General features: G+C 48.7%; 1 protein-coding gene and 1 long non-coding RNA gene across 2 annotated transcripts in view; one reads left to right on the plus strand and one right to left on the minus strand.

The window, feature by feature from the left end:
• Positions 1-17,096, plus strand: part of DNAH10 (dynein axonemal heavy chain 10) — a 174,562-nt gene extending 157,466 nt beyond the window's left edge. The window contains exons 65-79 of the mRNA XM_008964478.4: positions 13-286; positions 5,165-5,269; positions 5,678-5,832; positions 6,472-6,626; positions 8,055-8,238; positions 9,801-10,001; positions 10,681-10,890; positions 11,070-11,165; positions 11,805-11,976; positions 12,739-12,870; positions 13,034-13,245; positions 13,337-13,504; positions 14,723-14,903; positions 15,999-16,144; positions 16,713-17,096. Coding sequence (XP_008962726.2) covers positions 13-286; positions 5,165-5,269; positions 5,678-5,832; positions 6,472-6,626; positions 8,055-8,238; positions 9,801-10,001; positions 10,681-10,890; positions 11,070-11,165; positions 11,805-11,976; positions 12,739-12,870; positions 13,034-13,245; positions 13,337-13,504; positions 14,723-14,903; positions 15,999-16,144; positions 16,713-16,859 — 2,538 coding nt within the window. The 3' untranslated portion in view covers positions 16,860-17,096. The remainder of the gene's footprint in view (positions 1-12; positions 287-5,164; positions 5,270-5,677; positions 5,833-6,471; positions 6,627-8,054; positions 8,239-9,800; positions 10,002-10,680; positions 10,891-11,069; positions 11,166-11,804; positions 11,977-12,738; positions 12,871-13,033; positions 13,246-13,336; positions 13,505-14,722; positions 14,904-15,998; positions 16,145-16,712) is intronic.
• LOC117975233 (uncharacterized) lies at positions 6,883-9,807 on the minus strand. The gene is made up of 2 exons (XR_004665487.3): positions 9,574-9,807; positions 6,883-7,479 (listed from the first exon to the last, which is right to left on the minus strand). It is a non-coding gene; the product is annotated as an uncharacterized LOC117975233 (long non-coding RNA).
• Positions 17,097-17,488: the final 392 nt, after the last annotated feature.

A 17,488-nucleotide genomic window follows, 5' to 3' on the forward strand; every position in this document is an offset into this window, starting at 1 on the left:
GCTTTTCTTCAGGTCTCAGAGAAACTCAAGCTGGCGGAGAAGACAGCCTTGGACATCGACAGGCTGCGGGATGGCTACCGGCCAGCAGCCAGGAGGGGGGCCATCCTGTTCTTCGTCCTGTCTGAGATGGCCCTGGTGAACTCCATGTACCAGTACTCCCTGATTGCCTTCTTAGAGGTCTTCAGGCTGTCACTGAAGAAGTCGCTGCCTGATTCCATCCTCATGAAACGCCTGAGGAACATCATGGACACGCTGACCTTCAACATCTATAACTACGGCTGCACAGGTGAGCTCTCCCCACAGAGGAGGACACGTTAGTGTAGTTTGGTGTGCCAGACGTGGCTTTAAGGAAACGTGATCTGTGAAAATGGAAAGTTACCAAATGGCATTTTTTCTTTTTTCTTTCTTTCTTTCTTTCTTTTTTTTTTTTTTTTTGAGATAGGGTCTTGCTCCATCACCCAGGCTGGAATGCAGTGGTGCAATCACGGCTCACTGCAACCTCTACCTCCCAGGCTCAGGTGATCCTCCTACCTCAGCCTCCAGAGTAGCTGGGACTAAAGGCATGCCACCACACCCAGCTAAGTTTTTGTATATTTTGTAGAGATGGGGTTTCACTATGTTGCTCAGGCTGGTCTCGAACTCCTGAGCTCAAACGATCCACCCACCTTGGCCTCCTGAAGTGCTGGGATTACGAGGTGTGAGCCATGATGCCCAGCTCCGAATGGCATTCTTGAGTCTGGCGATTCATGTTACAAGAGGAATGTTTAAAGCACTGAATTTTAAGATAGCAGCTTTATTGAGACACAATTTACATACCATAAATTCATCCTTTAAAAATATACCATTCGGTGGTGATTCATAGCATATACATAGAGTTGTGCAGCTATCACTACTCTCTTGCTCCGGAACGTTTCCACCAGCCCCGAAATGAAATCCCATACCCATTAGCAGTCACCCCCTGGCCCCTCACTCCTAGTCCCTGGCAGTCACCGCTCTGCCTTCCATCTGTAAGGATTTACTTGCTCTGAACACTTCATGTCAATGGCATCATACGGTGTGTGACTTCATTACTCTGCCTTCCATCTGTAAGGATTTACTTGCTCTGAACACTTCATGTCAATGGCATCATACGGTGTGTGACTTCATAACTGGTGTCTTTCACTCCACTCCGTGACCTCACGGTTCATCCGTGTTGCTGCGTGTGTCAGCGCTTCATTCCTGTCTGTGGCTGAGTCACATTCCATGTATGGACAGACCACACTGTGTTTATCCATCCGTCACCTGATGGGCATTTGGGTTGTTTCGCTTGTTTTGCTATTAAGGCAATGCTCCTGTGAACATTTGTGTGCAGGTTTTTGTGTGAATGTGTGTTTTTAATTCTCTTGGGGGTATATCTAGAAAGGGAACTGCTGGGTCATAGGGTAATTCTATGTCTAACTTTTGAGGAACTGCCAAACTGTTTTCCAAAGTGACTACAGTATATTTCAACCCCTAAATCATTGATTTTTAAAAAAAACTTTTTATTATGGAAAACATATGCAAAAGAGAACAGTGTCGTGATCGTCTGCGCAGCCCTCACCTGGCAATGATCAGCTCTGGATTTGTTTATATGTAACACGGTTCCCCATCAACCCAGATTATGTTGAAAATTTGCTTCATATTCAGATCACTTATCTGTAAGTATGTTAGTTTGTATCTCTAAAACAGAGGTCAGCAAACTTTTTCTGGAAAGGGTCAGATAGTAAGTGTTTTAGGCTTTGAAGGCTAAGTGATTTCTGCCACAACTACTCACTTCTGCAGTTGTGTGCCACAGGCCCCACTGGGCATGGTGGCAATTGTAACACAAAAGCAGCCATTGGATGATATGGAAGTGAATGGCCATGGCTGTGTTCCAATAAAACTTTATTAGCAAAAACAGGCAGCAGGCTGGATTTGGCCCCTTGCTTGTGGTTTGCCCATCCCTGCTATAAAATAGAAGGATTCTATCTCAAAACATAGACATAAGGCCATTATCATACCCCCAAATTAATAATTCCTGAATATCATCATATTCAGGTTTTCAAATGTTCCCAATTGTCTTATATGTCATGTTTCACATTATTTTAAATCAGGACCTCATTAAGGTCTATACATTATAATTGGTTGTGTCACTTAATTTCTCTCTTTTCCCCCTTGCATTTATTTTTATTTTTGTTTGTTTATTTTTGGAGACAGGGTCTGGCTCTGATGCCCAGGCTAGGGTGCAGTGGCACAATCACAGCTTACTGCAACCTCCACCTCCCAGGCTCAAGTGATCCTCTCACTTCAGCCTCCTCAGTAGCTGGGACTACAGGTGCATGCCACCATGCCTGGCTAATTTTTAAAAAAAAATTTGTAGAGATGGTGGTCTCGCCATGTTGCCCAGGCTGATCTTGAACTCCTGGGCTTAAGGGATCCTCCTGCCTCGGCCTCCCAAAGTGCTGGGATTAGAAGCATAAGCCACCGTGTCTGCCCCACCCCTTGCATTTATCTGTGGAAGAAACCTACCTGATTGCTGGGTTGTTTCCCGTCGTCTGAATTTTGCGCTCGCCTCTCTGTAGTGTGTCATTGGAGGAACTCTCAAATGCCAATACATGTAGTTCTTTTCTCATGAGACTTTAGGATTCCCCAGTGAAGAGTCTTCAGCCTTTTCCTAGAGTATGTAATCCTGGCTGCCAGCCTTCGTGGAACCAAGTGAGAAAAGAAGGCTGTCGATTTCAGCATTCATCGTGAAAACGTTCACTGAAAGCCATATTTTCAGTACGGTTTACCCTCAACTATGCCTGGTGTTCCCCTGTCCAGAGACCCTGCTTTATCTTTTCCAAAGTTCACTTGGGTGGGGCAGGCAGTTGCCTGGCAGCATGGAGTGAGAGGGGATCTGGGATCTGACGGCTTGTCAAACAAGCTGTCCACCCATCTTCCTGTTTTTAGCCCATATTCACCCACACTTTCAAAGGATCTGGTACTGCCAGTTCCTGAGCTTTTGATGCGTTCTGTGGTTTGCATCTCAGCTTTATCTCCTCCTCATGTGAGAGTCAACTTTCTCAGCTCTGCTAAATCAGTTATCACTTGTCCATCTGTCTGTAGCTTGCAGTTTTTTTTTTTGTTTTTTTTTTTTGAGACAGAATGTCACTCTGTTGCCCAGGCTGGAGTGCAGTGGTGCGATCTTAGCTCACTGCAACCTTCGCCTCCTGGGTTCAAGTGATTCTCCTGCCTCAGCCTCCCAAGTAGCTGGGATTACAGGCACCTACCACCACACTCAGCTAATTTTTAGTATTTTTAGTAGAGACAGGGTTTTGCCATTTTGGCCAGGCTGGTCTCGAACTCTTGATCTCAAGTGATCTGCCCACCCCGGCCTCCCAAAGTGTTAGGATTACAGATGTGAGCCACCACACCTGGCCTAGCTTGCAAAATTTTATTGCTACTGTCTTTTCTCCAATTTTCTGGGAGCTTATACCTTTTTAAAAAACTCACCATTAGGCCAGGCGTGGTGGCTCACTCCTGTAATCCCAGCACTTTGGGCCGCCAGGGCGGGCGGATCATGAGGTCAAGAGATGGAGACCATCCTGGCCAACCTGGTGAAACCCCGTCTCTACTAAAAATACAAAAATTAGCTGGGCGTGTTGGCAGGCACCTGTAGTCCCAGCTACTGGGGAGGCTGAGGCAGGAGAATGGCTTGAACCCGGGAGGCGGAGGTTGCAGTGAGCCGAGATCGCGCCACTGCACAAAAACAACAAACAAACAAAAAAACTCACCATTTCAGTTGGTTTTTGGAAAGGAGTTGGGATAAACTCAGAATGACCATTTTTAACCAGGGGCCTGTAGAGTGACCTTTAGGAAGCAGAGGGTGGGTAGGACACACTCGTGTCCCTTTCCAGTCCTCTTCTGCTGAGACACTGTACTGACAGTGATATTTTCCATGCACCAGTGTTTGGTGTATTAGTTTGCCATGCCTGCCATAACAAAATACCACCGACTGGGTGGCTTAAGCAACAGAAATTTATTTTCTCATAGTTTTGGAGGTCAGAAGTCCAAAATCAAGGTTTTGGTAGGTTTCGTTTCTCCTTAGGATGCTCCCCTTGGCTTGTAGGAGGCTGTCTTCCTGCTCTGTCCACACAAGGTCTTCCTTCTCTGCGTGTGAATCCCTGGTGTCTCTGTGTGTCCAAATTTCCTCCTCTTATAAGGACACCAGTGAGGTTGGACTGGGCCCACCTTAATGGCCTCATTTGAACTTAATCATCTATTTAAAGACCCTGTCTCCAAATACTGTCATATTCTCAGGTACTGGAAGTTGGGGCTTCAACATAGGAAGTTTGGAGAAATATAATTTAGCCCTTAACAGTTGGGCAGAAAAGAGATTGTTTCTATAGGGCTCACTTAAGTAGCCAACCCTCCTAACACATATAAAGTAGAATTCAAATTACAAATTTTGACTTAAACAATTTTTTTTTCCAGGAACACATGTCTTCTGTTAAAAAGCAAAAAAGAAGAAAGCTGGTATTTTGCATCCATCAATAAAGAGTCTGTTGATGGAGTGTGTGTCCTCTGCAATAGAGGTTGGCAACCCCCTAGCCAGCATCCAAATCTGGCCCACTGCCTGCTTTTGTAAATAAAGTTTTATTGGAACAGGGCCATATCCATTTGTATACATATTGTCTATGGTTGCCTTTGCACTACAATGGCGGAGTTGAGTGGTTATGACAGAGACCGTCTAGCTTCCAAAGCCAAAAATATTTACTATCTGGCCCTTTGTAGAAAGTTTGCCAACACCTCTTCTAGACTCTAATGGACACAAATGCCATGGAGTCAGGCAAACAACCTGCCTTCGGTGGAGAGGGCGGCCCCTGCTGTACTGCCCCTCACTGGCTTTTCCTCTTCCCAGGTTGGTGTGATTTTACCTCCTGTAGACACGGCCATTTCCGTTACATACAGGAGCATGTCACTACAGACTGGGGCATGACCTAGGAACTGAGCTCATCTTTCTTGCACTTAGATATTCATGGACATTAGGTGCAAAGAGGGGTAAATGCAGCCATACAGTTCGAGTGTTTCATTTATCTTACGTTTAAGCACAGTGTGCGTAAGAAATTCAGTTTTTAAAAAATGAATTTTAAGAAATCAATACTCATCTGATGTTTCCCTCCAGGGCTGTTTGAGAGGCACAAGCTACTCTTTTCTTTTAATATGACCATCAAGATAGAACAAGCAGAAGGGAGAGTCCCTCAAGAAGAACTAGATTTCTTTTTAAAAGGTAATGAATTTGCCTAGCTTCATTCCTCCCATCTCCTTGCCCACATGATACATGTATATGTTTGTCTATTGAAACAAACAATAACAAAAATTCTCCTTAAAACTTGGCTTCCAACAGCACTGCATTTTTCACTATTTCAGTTGATCATTCCAGCCTCAGAAATGGCTCTGGTTGAAATCGGAGCAGCCAGCCTCTGTCTCGGGGCCATCCTGAGGCTGGAAGCTGGATGCTGCACTGAGCGCCTGGTTGGTGTAACTGGCGGTGACGAGGGCAAGCCCGGGCCACTTCCTGTTTCCAGTCTCCTTCTTGAGAAGTGGACTTTTCCCAAAAGTGGGAGAAGTCGAAGCAGAGTTGCTTGCTTTGTGTTAGTGGTACAATGGCTGTTTGCTTCTCTTCTGTTGTGATTAGGAAACATTTCCCTGGAGAAAAGCAAAAGAAAAAAGCCCTGCGCTTGGTTGTCTGACCAAGGATGGGAAGATATCATTCTTTTATCAGAAATGTTTTCAGACAACTTTGGGCAACTTCCTGATGATGTTGAGAATAATCAGACTGTCTGGCAGGAGGTGAGCCCATGTTCCCTTTCTCCTCCTCTCCTTCCCCACATGTCAACAATCTCCAAACCTCAACTGTGGCCCAACCCCTTAAGAGAAGACACTCCTTTGAGTAACCCATTCAGTGTGTAATTGATGCCCTGTAACTCCCTGATTGGAATTCTCCTTTGGCTAATTCAGCTAGTTGTATGGGAGATCCAACCATCTACCTGTCCGTCCGTCCATCCATCCATCCATCCATCCATCCACCCACCTACCCACCCACCCATCCATCCATTTACCCACTGACCCATTCATCTACCCATCTGCCCACCCACCCATCTACTCATCCATCCATCCATCCATCCATCCATCCATGCACCCACTCATCCATGCACCTACGCACCCGTCCATCCAAGAAATAGTTGTTGGGCATCTGCCATGTACCATGTCCCTTGATGGGCACTGGGGACTCAGTGAATAAGACTTAGTTGCTCCTTTCTCAATGTCATAGCCTTTGGGGGTAGAGAATGACAGATCTGACCAGGTGGCCTTCAGTTAGTACACCTATGGATTCTCATCCCTTTCCAGTGGCTTTTGCCACCGTCACACACAAATGGGGACCTATGTCATTTCTGAGTTGACGCACAATGAATATTCTGCTTTTCCCAGTGGTATGACCTGGATTCACTGGAGCAGTTTCCCTTCCCCTTGGGTTACGATAACAACATCACCCCTTTCCAGAAGTTGCTTATTTTGCGCTGTTTCCGTGTGGATCGGGTCTATCGGGCCGTGACTGACTATGTGACTGTAACAATGGGAGAGAAGTAAGTGTGTCGTTTTGTTGATTTGCCACTTTCTGTGGGGTGGAATCTCTAGCGTCCTCCCACCTTGGACTCAAAGAAAGCAGAGGCTGACCAGCTCCCGAGACAGCTGTCGCCACCCTGCTGTACAATATTCGATAGCCAATATTCTAGAATTCTTCAATATTCTAGAATAGCGCTAGTCATAAGAAATTCAATGTGAGCCACATATGCAGTTTTGAAAGTTCTAGTAGCTACATTAGAAAAGAAATGGGCGCAATTAATTGTAATAACATTTTATTTAAATGAATATATTAAAATTATCATTTGAATGTATAATCAATATGAACATGATTGAGACATTTTACATGCTTTTTTTTGGTATTAAGTCTACAAAATCCTGTGTGAATTCACACTTACAGCACATCTCAATTGGGGCTAGCCACATTTTAAGTGCTGTGCCTCACGGCCATCGCACTGGACAATGTAGCTGTAGCATGGGGTACGAAGCCAGGCGGAGCGCATGGGGCTGCAGCTCAGATGTGCCCTTGTAGCCAGCAGGCCATGGCAGTGAGTGAGGAGGCTGGGTGGGGTCCTGGTCCCTGGGCAGCTGCCCTTAGCTCCTGCTGACTGATACCAGGTGCCATTGGGAACCCACAGTGGCTGGATCCTCTGACTCTGAAAGAAGCTAGGACTTCAGATTTTTTCCTGAAATATCCCAGTATCTTTGTGTTTGCAATGAATTTTAAAACGCACATCTGGGTCCGGTGCGGTGGCTCACACCTGTAATCCCAGCACTTCAGGAAGCTGATGTGGGAGGATCGCTTGAGGCCAGGAGTTCGAGACCCAGCCTGGGCAACATAGTGAGATACTGCCTCTAAAAAATAAAAAACAAAAAAAAATTAGCCAGGCGTGGTGGCGCACACCTGTAGTCAAGCTGCTAAGGAAGCTGAGGTGGGAGGATTGCTTGAGCCCAAGAGTTTGAGGCTGCAGTGAGCTGTGATAGTACCACTGTACTCCAGCCTGGGCAACAGAGTGAGATTATATCTTTCAATTAAAAAAAAAAAAAAAGAAAAAGAAAAAACCCACACACAAAACACAAAACTCAAAACTCAAGATGTGGACCATTCAGGACACGCCTGTGGAACCTCAGGGTTTTGTGCCATGGGCAGGCCCACCTGGAGGGCAAGCTGAGGTGCCCAGCTCAGCACAAACCAACTGAATCGAGTGTGAGGGGGTACAGAGAAGTCCCTGCCACTCAGGAGTTCCCCATCAGGGTGGGAGACGTGCATAGAAACTAGAATCTAAAACAGGGAAGACTGCAACGAGCTATCCCAGAGGAGTGGTCAGAAGGTTCTGGACACCGGAGGAGGCAGCGCTGATCAGACAGACCAGCCCCTGGTCTGGAGCTGTCCTCGCGGGAGAGTTTTCTGACTGTGTTTCTTTCACCAGGTATGTGCAGCCCCCAATGATCAGCTTTGAAGCTGTTTTTGAGCAGAGCACTCCACATTCGCCCGTTGTGTTTATCCTGAGTCCTGGCTCCGACCCTGCCACTGATCTTATGAAATTAGCAGAGCGAAGTGGTTTTGGAGGAAATCGCCTCAAATTCCTTGCAATGGGTCAAGGTCAAGAAAAGGTAATTTGTGGCTGAAAGGAACAAGCTCTGTGTTTAGGGGAGGTCCCTGGTGTCTGCTAAGAAGGAGCTAACCTGGATTTAAGCTGAGAGTGCCACGCCACAAATAAGTTGGATGCATTTCCGAGCTAAGAAGCAGTAATGAAACACTGGGAAGATGACAATAATAGTTATGATTTCACAACCTCGTGTTGTGATCATGGTGCTGTGCTGTTTTCTTTTTTTTTCCTTTTCTTTTTGAGACAGGGTCTCGCTCTGTCACCCAGGCTGGAGTGCAGTGGTGCGATCATAGCTCACTGCAGCCTCAACCTCCTGATTGTGAAGTAAGCGTCCTGCCTCAGCCTCCCCAGTAGCAGCTGAGACTACAGGCATGCGTCACCATGCCTGGCTAATTTTTTTGGTATTTTCTGTAGAGAAAAATACAAACACGTCACCATGTTGCCCTGGCTGGTCTTGAACTCCTGGGCTCAAGCGATCCTCCCACTTCGGCCTCCCAAAGCGTTGGGATCACAGGCATGAGCCACGATGCTCAGGCTGTGCTGTTTTCAAAGCCCTTTCACACACAGTCCTTACCTTCCTTAGTGCCTGAACAGCCTCATTGTGGATCAGGATTATTATGGCCCCAATTGCATGGCCAAGGGAGTGGGTGGAGAGAGGCTGAGCCCAGGACCATTCAGGACAGAACTGTGGTGCAAATCCTCCTACCCTTCTGAGCCAGTGAGCTTTCTTTGCTGAGGTCTTGCCTCTCTGCATCACAGTGCTCCCTGCTAGAACTTGCTACACAAGTTCAGTACAATGTGGGACAAAGCTTGCAGGAAAAGTCTGTGCATCAGTAAGTGTGATGGTTGCAGGCGGGCGTGTTGGGGTCAGAGGGAGCTGACTGCCAGTCCTGGCTTCGCTATGAACTGTGAGGCTTTGGGTAAGCCCCTCTACTGCTGAAAGCCCCTGGGTGAGATGAGGATGGCAATACCCATGCTGGATGGCCCAGGAGGCAAGCCCTGGGCACCAGCAAGGCGGGCCAGCTCTCTCAACCATAACACTGAAATAAGCTATTGAAACGTCAGCACTCATGTGTTTTAAGCCATTTCAGAAAGCAAGGCTTGATTTGTGTGTTTAGCTTGTTTGTGCTTTGAATTACATTTGGGAGGGGACATGGTGATTGTTTTCCAGGCCTAGGGCCCTGAAGATCTTAGAGTGGCCAGGACAGTCCCGACTTCCTGGTGGGCTTTAGCTGGTCTCTTGCAGCCCTGCTCAGGAGTCCTCAGGGGACAGGAGCGACTGTGTGGGAGGAGCTGGGACTTCCAGGGCCAGGGAGGCCGATGAGTGCAAAATGCTCACCCATCTTCCAGGCTGGGTGTGACCAGCTCAGTGCACCCACGGGGCCCATGGGGTTTCTCAAAGATGGTTTATTTGAAGGCTCCGCCTGTAGCTCCTGGATCCTCGGCTTGCTTTTGGCTTCTGCTGGAGCTGCCATCGCCCTTCTGTGGGTGTGGAGTGGGTCTCTGGAGAGCACGGGGTTGGGTTTGGATGCCAACCCCTCTCCTCTTCCCTCTCCCCCGGCGCAGGTGGCCCTGCAGCTGCTGGAGACGGCGGTGGCTCGGGGGCAATGGCTGATGCTGCAGAACTGCCACCTCCTGGTCAAGTGGCTGAAAGATCTGGAGAAGTCCCTGGAGAGGATCACCAAGCCCCACCCAGACTTCCGCCTGTGGCTCACCACGGACCCCACCAAGGGCTTCCCCATTGGGATTCTGCAGAAGTCCCTAAAGGTCTGGCTTCAGGATGGACATCAACATGCCAGCACGCAGCTTCTCAGAACACCTGCATGCTGCTCTGGGGCCGGGGCCTGCTTGTGTCTGTGTAGAAATAAACCTTAGGCTGCAGGTGAAACCTTGCGGTTGAAACCCTTCTCAATCCCACCTCTATTTAGAGGGAGCCGCTGTCCTGGGTTGGGTGTTTGTGACTCCCAGGCCTATCTCTACCAATTCTGCATGTGTCCCTAACAACATCTACGCTACTTTTCATAAACTTCACGGCGCCCCCCCCCACAGCCTGCAGTTCGCTAGTGCTGACTGCAGGAGTTTCAGGTGGTTTACATGCCCCATTTAATTTATTCTCCAGGAAATTCTTTTGGAAAGGTTTTGTCATTCTCTGTCTCTCTCTCTCTCTGGGGAGGTGGAGGGAAGACTTTACTTTCATTTTATATACAGTAAAGGAACTCATGGTTCAGAGGAAGGTCAAAGACTCTTGACCCTTGACCCTGAGAGCCAGAACATCTAGTCCTTTAACTTCTCAGCCTGGGCCCTGGACAAGAGACTTTAGCTATTGGAGGTCTCAGACAGATGGCTCCGTAGAGAGGAAGGAAAGCGCAGTGCCTGCATTGTGCACACTCTTCCAAGCTTGTGGGCCTGCGGTCTCCATCACTGTGTGTTTTCTTCTCTTCTGAAGGTTGTCACCGAGCCACCCAATGGGCTGAAACTGAACATGAGGGCAACTTACTTCAAGATCTCTCACGAAATGCTGGACCAGTGCCCGCACCCTGCCTTCAAGCCGCTGGTCTACGTGCTGGCGTTCTTTCATGCTGTGGTGCAGGAGAGAAGGAAGTTTGGGAAGATTGGCTGGAACGTGTACTATGATTTCAATGAGTCTGACTTCCAGGTGACAGCGGCTGCTTCTCCTTGGAAATGGCTTCCTTAGGCGGCCCACTTCCTCCCGACTTTCCTCCGGGTTCAACCACAGCAGGGTTGCACCGTTCCCAGCAGCCTTTTCAGAAAAGTATCAGAATGTGAACAGCTTGGTGGGTTTCAGTATAACTGAGCGTGTTCTCTTCTTTCAAGGTCTGCATGGAAATTCTGAACACATACTTAACGAAAGCCTTCCAGCAACGGGACCCAAGGATCCCGTGGGGCAGCCTCAAGTACCTAATTGGAGAGGTAGGGGTGACCGGGGATCCTTCCGCAGGTGCCTCTGGGGCTACAGAGCTGTGGCCTCGTGCCCCTATTTTCCTGAGCCCTCAGAACCAGCCTCTTCTGCCCCTGTGTTCCCCTTGGGTTTCTGTGACATTCTCTCTGCTCTCACCTGGTTGTTCTTTGTCCTAAGTGAGCTCTGTTCACACGGAGGTTCCCTGAGCTGGATCCATGGCTGGGGATCCAGGCGAGGCATCCTCTAGCCCCTTGCCTCAGCTGTTGCTGTATACAGAGCTCACAGGAAGCATCCCCGGTGGTCTGCACACGGCTCAGGCAGTGACATCAATTCCAAAGACAGAAGCAGCTGCTGGCTTCTTCAGCTGTTTGTTTGATGTGTTTGGCGGACTTTGCCTGCTGCACAGGAGCTCCCAACACTTCCTGAGGGTTTCTTACTGCTTTGGGCCCTATCCCTTGGGAAGCCAGCAAAGCCACAGATCAATTGTGTGAACAGTGGCCCGAAAGGTTATGCAAGTCAACAGGTTCGAGCCTTGCAGCAGCCAGGCTGCTGGAGTCTCTTGACCCTGGGCGAGCCTCTGGCCCCGGGCCCCCAGGGTGCACACAGTAGGTTCTGAGCTCCTGGCTGGCTCTCAGGCCCTCTAATTTCAGGTCATGTATGGAGGACGGGCCATCGACAGCTTTGATCGCCGCATCCTGACCATCTACATGGATGAGTACCTGGGGGACTTCATTTTTGATACTTTCCAGCCATTCCACTTCTTCCGGAACAAGGAAGTGGACTACAAAATCCCTGTTGGTGATGAAAAGGAGAAATTTGTTGGTGAGATTTCTCAGACATGAAAAGATGTTTTCAAGGCTTTTTCTAAGGGAGACCATACATTTCAACCGGCTCCTCTCCTGGTGGGGGCTCCTCGGCTGGTCAGGTGTGGTCTGTTAAGCCTGTTAGGTGGCTCGGCAGACGCTTCCTGGCTGCAGAGCTGACTGATAGAGTTCAGATTTCCCATCCTGGAATGATGGTAAATAAATCAGGTTCCACCTGGAAGGGCAGAATGGCCACAGTAAAGCTCACTGAGCCATTTTCGTAAAAGATGAACATACGGCTGGACTGGGTGTGGTAGTGTAGAATTTTTGCATTAAAAACATGTCATTGGCCGGTCATGGTGGCTCGCACCTGTAATCCCTTCTTTGGAAGGCCAAGAAGGGCAGATCGCTTGAGCCCAGAAGTTCAAGACCAGCCTGGGCAACCATGCAAGATCCCATCTCTACAAAAAATAAACGAAAAATCACAACAAAAACAAAAAACAAAAATATTAGCTGAGTGTGGTGGTGAATACCTGTAGTACCAGCTACTTGGGAGGCTGAGATGGGAGAAGAGCTTGAGCCCAGGAGGTCGAGGCTGTAGTGATCAATGACCATGTCAGTGCACTTCAGCCTGGGTGACTAAGACCCTGTCTCAAAAAAAAAAAAAAAGTCACCCTCTAAACAGTGGAAATTAGTCTTGCATGTCTGGAGACTTTGAGGCTGTGGGCCCTGAGAAAGCACAGGTGGCTGGACAGTGCCACCTCCGTTGTTCTGATTGCAGAAGCCATCGAGGCCCTCCCGCTTGCCAACACGCCAGAAGTGTTTGGTCTCCACCCCAACGCTGAGATTGGCTATTACACGCAGGCGGCTCGAGACATGTGGGCTCACCTGCTGGAGCTGCAGCCTCAGACAGGTAAACTCTACTCAGGAGGACTTCATTAGTTTGATTGGGGTTTTACGATTGCTTCTTGTAGCCCTCCCACGTTGCTGATGCCTTTCCCAGAACTGGAAGGCTCAGGAGGCTCTGGTTCTGCATGTAGATGCCTTGCTTTCTCTGAAAAGTGTCCTGGTTTTAGGGGAATCCAGCAGTGGTATCAGCCGCGATGATTATATTGGCCAAGTGGCCAAAGAAATAGAAAACAAGATGCCCAAAGTCTTTGACTTGGACCAGGTGAGGAAGCGCCTCGGAACAGGACTCTCCCCCACTTCGGTGGTGCTCCTGCAGGAGCTGGAACGCTTCAACAAGCTTGTGGTCCGGATGACCAAGTCTCTGGCTGAACTTCAAAGGGTGAGCCTGTCTCTCGTGCAGATTACTGCCTAGATACGTGGCACCTGGGGTTCTGACAGAGTCCTGCCCGATTGCTCTTGATTCTAAATAGGCCTTGGCTGGAGAAGTTGGAATGAGCAATGAGTTAGATGATGTGGCCAGGTCTCTTTTTATCGGGCATATCCCTAATATCTGGAGAAGGCTTGCTCCTGACACCTTAAAGTCCCTTGGAAACTGGATGGTCTACTTCCTGCGGCGGTTCAGCCAGTACATGTTGTGGGTAAGTGGCACGTCACCGCCTCCTCTCTGCCGATTCAGGTGTCAGCCTAGACTCCTCAAACCACCTCCCAATCCCCTCTTTCCATTGCCCAGCAGTAACCTCTGTTAAAGTTTATTGGGTGCTCTGGAAATGGTCTGAGATTCTTACAAGCCTATCTGTATCTTTTGTTTTTCCTTTTCTTTTGAAGACTTTGAAGCATACTCTTACATACGCGATTATTTTATCTAAGTGTATATCTTGGCACTTGTTCCATATTAGTACACAGCTAGCTCGTTCTTTTTTAGAGTATGCCATTGTACAAATGTTTCATATCCTTTCTCCTCCTTCTGTATCCTAAAAATATGGTAACTGCCTACATTTTGGCGGTTACCATTTTTTTTTTTTTTTTGCTAATACAAATAACATTCTGGTGCACATGTATATGAATATGCATAGGGGTATATTCCATGGGTAAATTCTGACAGTGGAAGAGTTGGATCAAAGAGCGTGTGCATTTTAAATTTTGATAGCTCTTGTTGGATGGTTCTTGGAAAGGCTGAAACCACAGTCTACGAGAGTGCTTCTTTCCTCACTCCGCTGCAATGCTGCGTTCTTAACATTTTGGATCACTGTCTCCCTGATAGGTGAAAATAATATCTCATTGTTTTGCATGTCTTTAATTATGGTGAGTCTGAGCGTATTTCGCATGCTTTACAGACATTTTGTGTTTTTCTGTGAATTGTCCTTTTGTATCTGGATTTCATTTTTAGTGAGGTCTCCATCTTTCTCACTGATGTTTAAGAGCTCTTTGCAAATCAAAGAAATTAGCCCTTGGTCTGCCAGTGTTGCAGATATTTCTCCAAGCTTGTCATAAGTCTTGACTTTGCTTACGGTATTTTTTCCACAGAAAAGCTTTACATTTTTCCATAGTCAAACCTACAAGGCTTTTCTTTTTTATCCTGGGCTTTGTATTTCCTACTCCACGATATGAAAGCATTCATTGGAGATGTGGCCCAGTACTTTTGTGGTTTTATTTATTTTTATATCTAAATCTTTGATCTACCTGGAATGTGGCAGTCCAGATTGTTTTTCTCAGACAGGCGGCCAGTTGTGCCAACGCCATCTTTTGCCACTTAGGTGAAATACGTCTTTTATCATAAACTAAACTTCCAGGCCAGCTTTGACCTGGCATTGGATGGCAGCCCCAGGCTTCCAGCACTTGCCCTCTCTTCTCTCCAGGTGACCGAGAGCGAGCCCAGCGTGATGTGGCTCTCTGGGCTGCACATCCCTGAGTCCTACCTCACGGCGCTGGTGCAGGCCACCTGCCGGAAGAACGGCTGGCCACTGGACCGCTCCACCTTGTTCACACAAGTGACCAAATTCCAGGATGCAGATGAAGTGAATGAGCGGGCGGGACAAGGTACCGTCAGCTCGTTAGGGATCCACAGCCTCTCACTTAGGATTTCTCTCCCTGATCCACCTCCAACTCAAAGGGACAGGCATAGCGTGGGCCTAAATGGGCCAGGCCATGTTTGAAAGCCAGCCTGCTGCAAATATTTCCTGTGTCTCTGCACTGCCCATGTCTTAACACCTCTGAGGGTGGATACGGAAGTTTCTCTTCCACTTTCTCCGTTGAGACCTGGGGTCTATGGCAGGGGAGACCTGAACCATGTTCACTCTGCTAGCTGATGGCAATGGGCTCCTAGGTCAGAATTAGCTCTTGCAAAAACCATCAGGTGGCTTTCCTGTAACCCCTGACGGGGCCAGGGGCATGGGAGCCACAGAGCAGCATGGACTAACTTGGTTGGAAATCTTTGATTATGCCAGAACTTCAGGTCCCTTAGACATTGGTTACTGACTGTGCAAGTGAGAGCTGGAAACTGCTGTTTCCCCGGGGCCATGCTGTCTTAGAGTTCTTTTAACTGCAAGGAACAAAAGCTCTTTTGAGATGGCTTAAGGACTGGGGACTTATGGTAAAGATGCAGGGACTCTCCAGGTCTCAGTGGCAGGGGAGGTGGCAGGTGTCCGGGCCACCACTCTCTCTGGGGCCGCAGGAGTGTGTTCCTCTCTTTGCACGTCTGCTGGGTCCTCCTCCCCGGAGACCACTTTCTCTGTGAGGCTTCGACTTCCTGCTCCCCAGCCACTTCGGCTCACAGGGTAGCTGGGGTTGCCATGGTGCCCATTCTGACTCTGGGACCATGCGTCTTTCTAGCCTGGGGGCCCAGGGTGGTCTAAGTCCGTGGGCCTTGATGCCTCATTCCTGGGGGAGAGGCCACCGCCCCACACCCATTTCTCTGGGCCATGGCGAGGGCCACAGGGTCCTGTCTGGGCTGCTCCTCCACAGAGGGAAGGTGGGCAGGACAGAAATGCTGGAGAAGGGCCTGGGCTGTCCCCAACGCGCTGGGGAGGAGGCCAGCCAGTGGCCTGTGTGTCGCTGTGTGTGCGCCTGATAGAGCCACTCCGTGGCAGGCTGTGCATGTTCCAGTTGTATCCAGTCTCTGCCTTGTGTCCCTAGGATGCTTTGTCTCAGGACTGTACCTGGAAGGTGCTGACTGGGATATAGAAAAAGGATGTCTTACCAAGAGCAAACCCAAGGTGCTGGTTGTGGACCTGCCGATCCTGAAGATCATCCCCATTGAAGCCCATCGCCTCAAGCTGCAGGTGAAGGTCCCAGCCCCTCCTCTCTGACACCAGGGCCCTTCCTCTTCTGACTGTAGTTATGGCTGAGGTGGTTTCCAACAGTCCTACTTTTTAAAACAGGGGTGCCTAAGCTTTATGGGCTGGGGAGAGTCTTGGAGCCGTGATAAAAGCTACGGATAGCTGCTTCCTGGGAAAGGCGCAGCTGCATGTGTGTGTGGATGCCGATCCTTCCAGAGGTGTCAGGCTCAAGCTGTGATCCTGTGGTCTAGACTAACCAAGGGGAGACTCCCTCCCTTCTTGCAAAATGCTACAGACATTGCCTGAGTCATAAAGTGGTTCCCTCTGGTGTGGACAGCAGATGTCTTCTGCTCTGCCTGGGCCAGGACCCACTTTTAACCAGTGTGTCAGTGTGAAGCCAGGTCCCCGTGAAGCTGGCGGAGGGTGGCCCTGAGCAGCCCCAGCCTCGTGCGTGTTCTCAGGTGCAGTCTTGCACAGGGGCCCCTGCCTGTCAAGACTTACACTGCACCTCTGCCTTCATCCCCCTGCACCCTCTCTCCGTGGGGGCATCTCACCTGCCTTTCCCTCGCAGAATACTTTCCGGACCCCTGTCTACACCACCTCCATGAGAAGGAACGCCATGGGAGTCGGCTTGGTTTTTGAAGCTGATCTCTTTACCACGAGGCACATTTCTCACTGGGTGCTGCAAGGAGTATGCCTCACCCTGAATTCTGATTAACCTTTGGGTGAAGAAAACTGCTTAATGAATTCGGAGCCTGGGGTTGTCAGGAAGAGTGATCGGGTCTGCTGTCATTTCTTGGGGCCTCTCAAGAGGCAGGAGGGGGACTGACACTGATTTTTCATTTGAAATCAGCCACTTAAATCTCTTTCCATACAAATTAACCTGAATGGTTTTGTTTTTAATACTACTTTTTAAAAGGAATTTATATAATCAAAAAGTAAACATTGGAGAGTATTTTAAGATGTGTGGAGTTTTCTTTTCCTTCTCAGAGAAAACACTTGATTAGGCAAAAATGCCTGGCATACATAGCATTGGCACAAGTGAGAATCCTAATGTAATTTCCAAAGGTGTGTTTTCGACGATCCAGGTCTGTTTCAGCAGATGCTCCTTTTTGGCAAGAAGGGCTGATGATGTCGGGCACAGAGCAGAAGTGGCCAGTCACCTGGAGCCACTTCTCCCCCTTCCAGAACTCTCTGGCCCTAGCTTCCTTGGCTCTGACCTGCTATGGCGACTGTGAAGTTGTTGAGCTTAGTGTTTAGTTCCTGCAGGAGCTTCTACCCCCAGCCTGCCTGGGTCTGTGTGGGGTCAGGTAAGGACACAGAACCTCCAGGACCAGTGGTCACTGG

This window comes from Pan paniscus, chromosome 10 (genome assembly GCF_029289425.2).
Source record: "Pan paniscus chromosome 10, NHGRI_mPanPan1-v2.0_pri, whole genome shotgun sequence".
In the NCBI taxonomy this organism is placed as follows: Eukaryota; Metazoa; Chordata; class Mammalia; order Primates; family Hominidae; genus Pan; species Pan paniscus.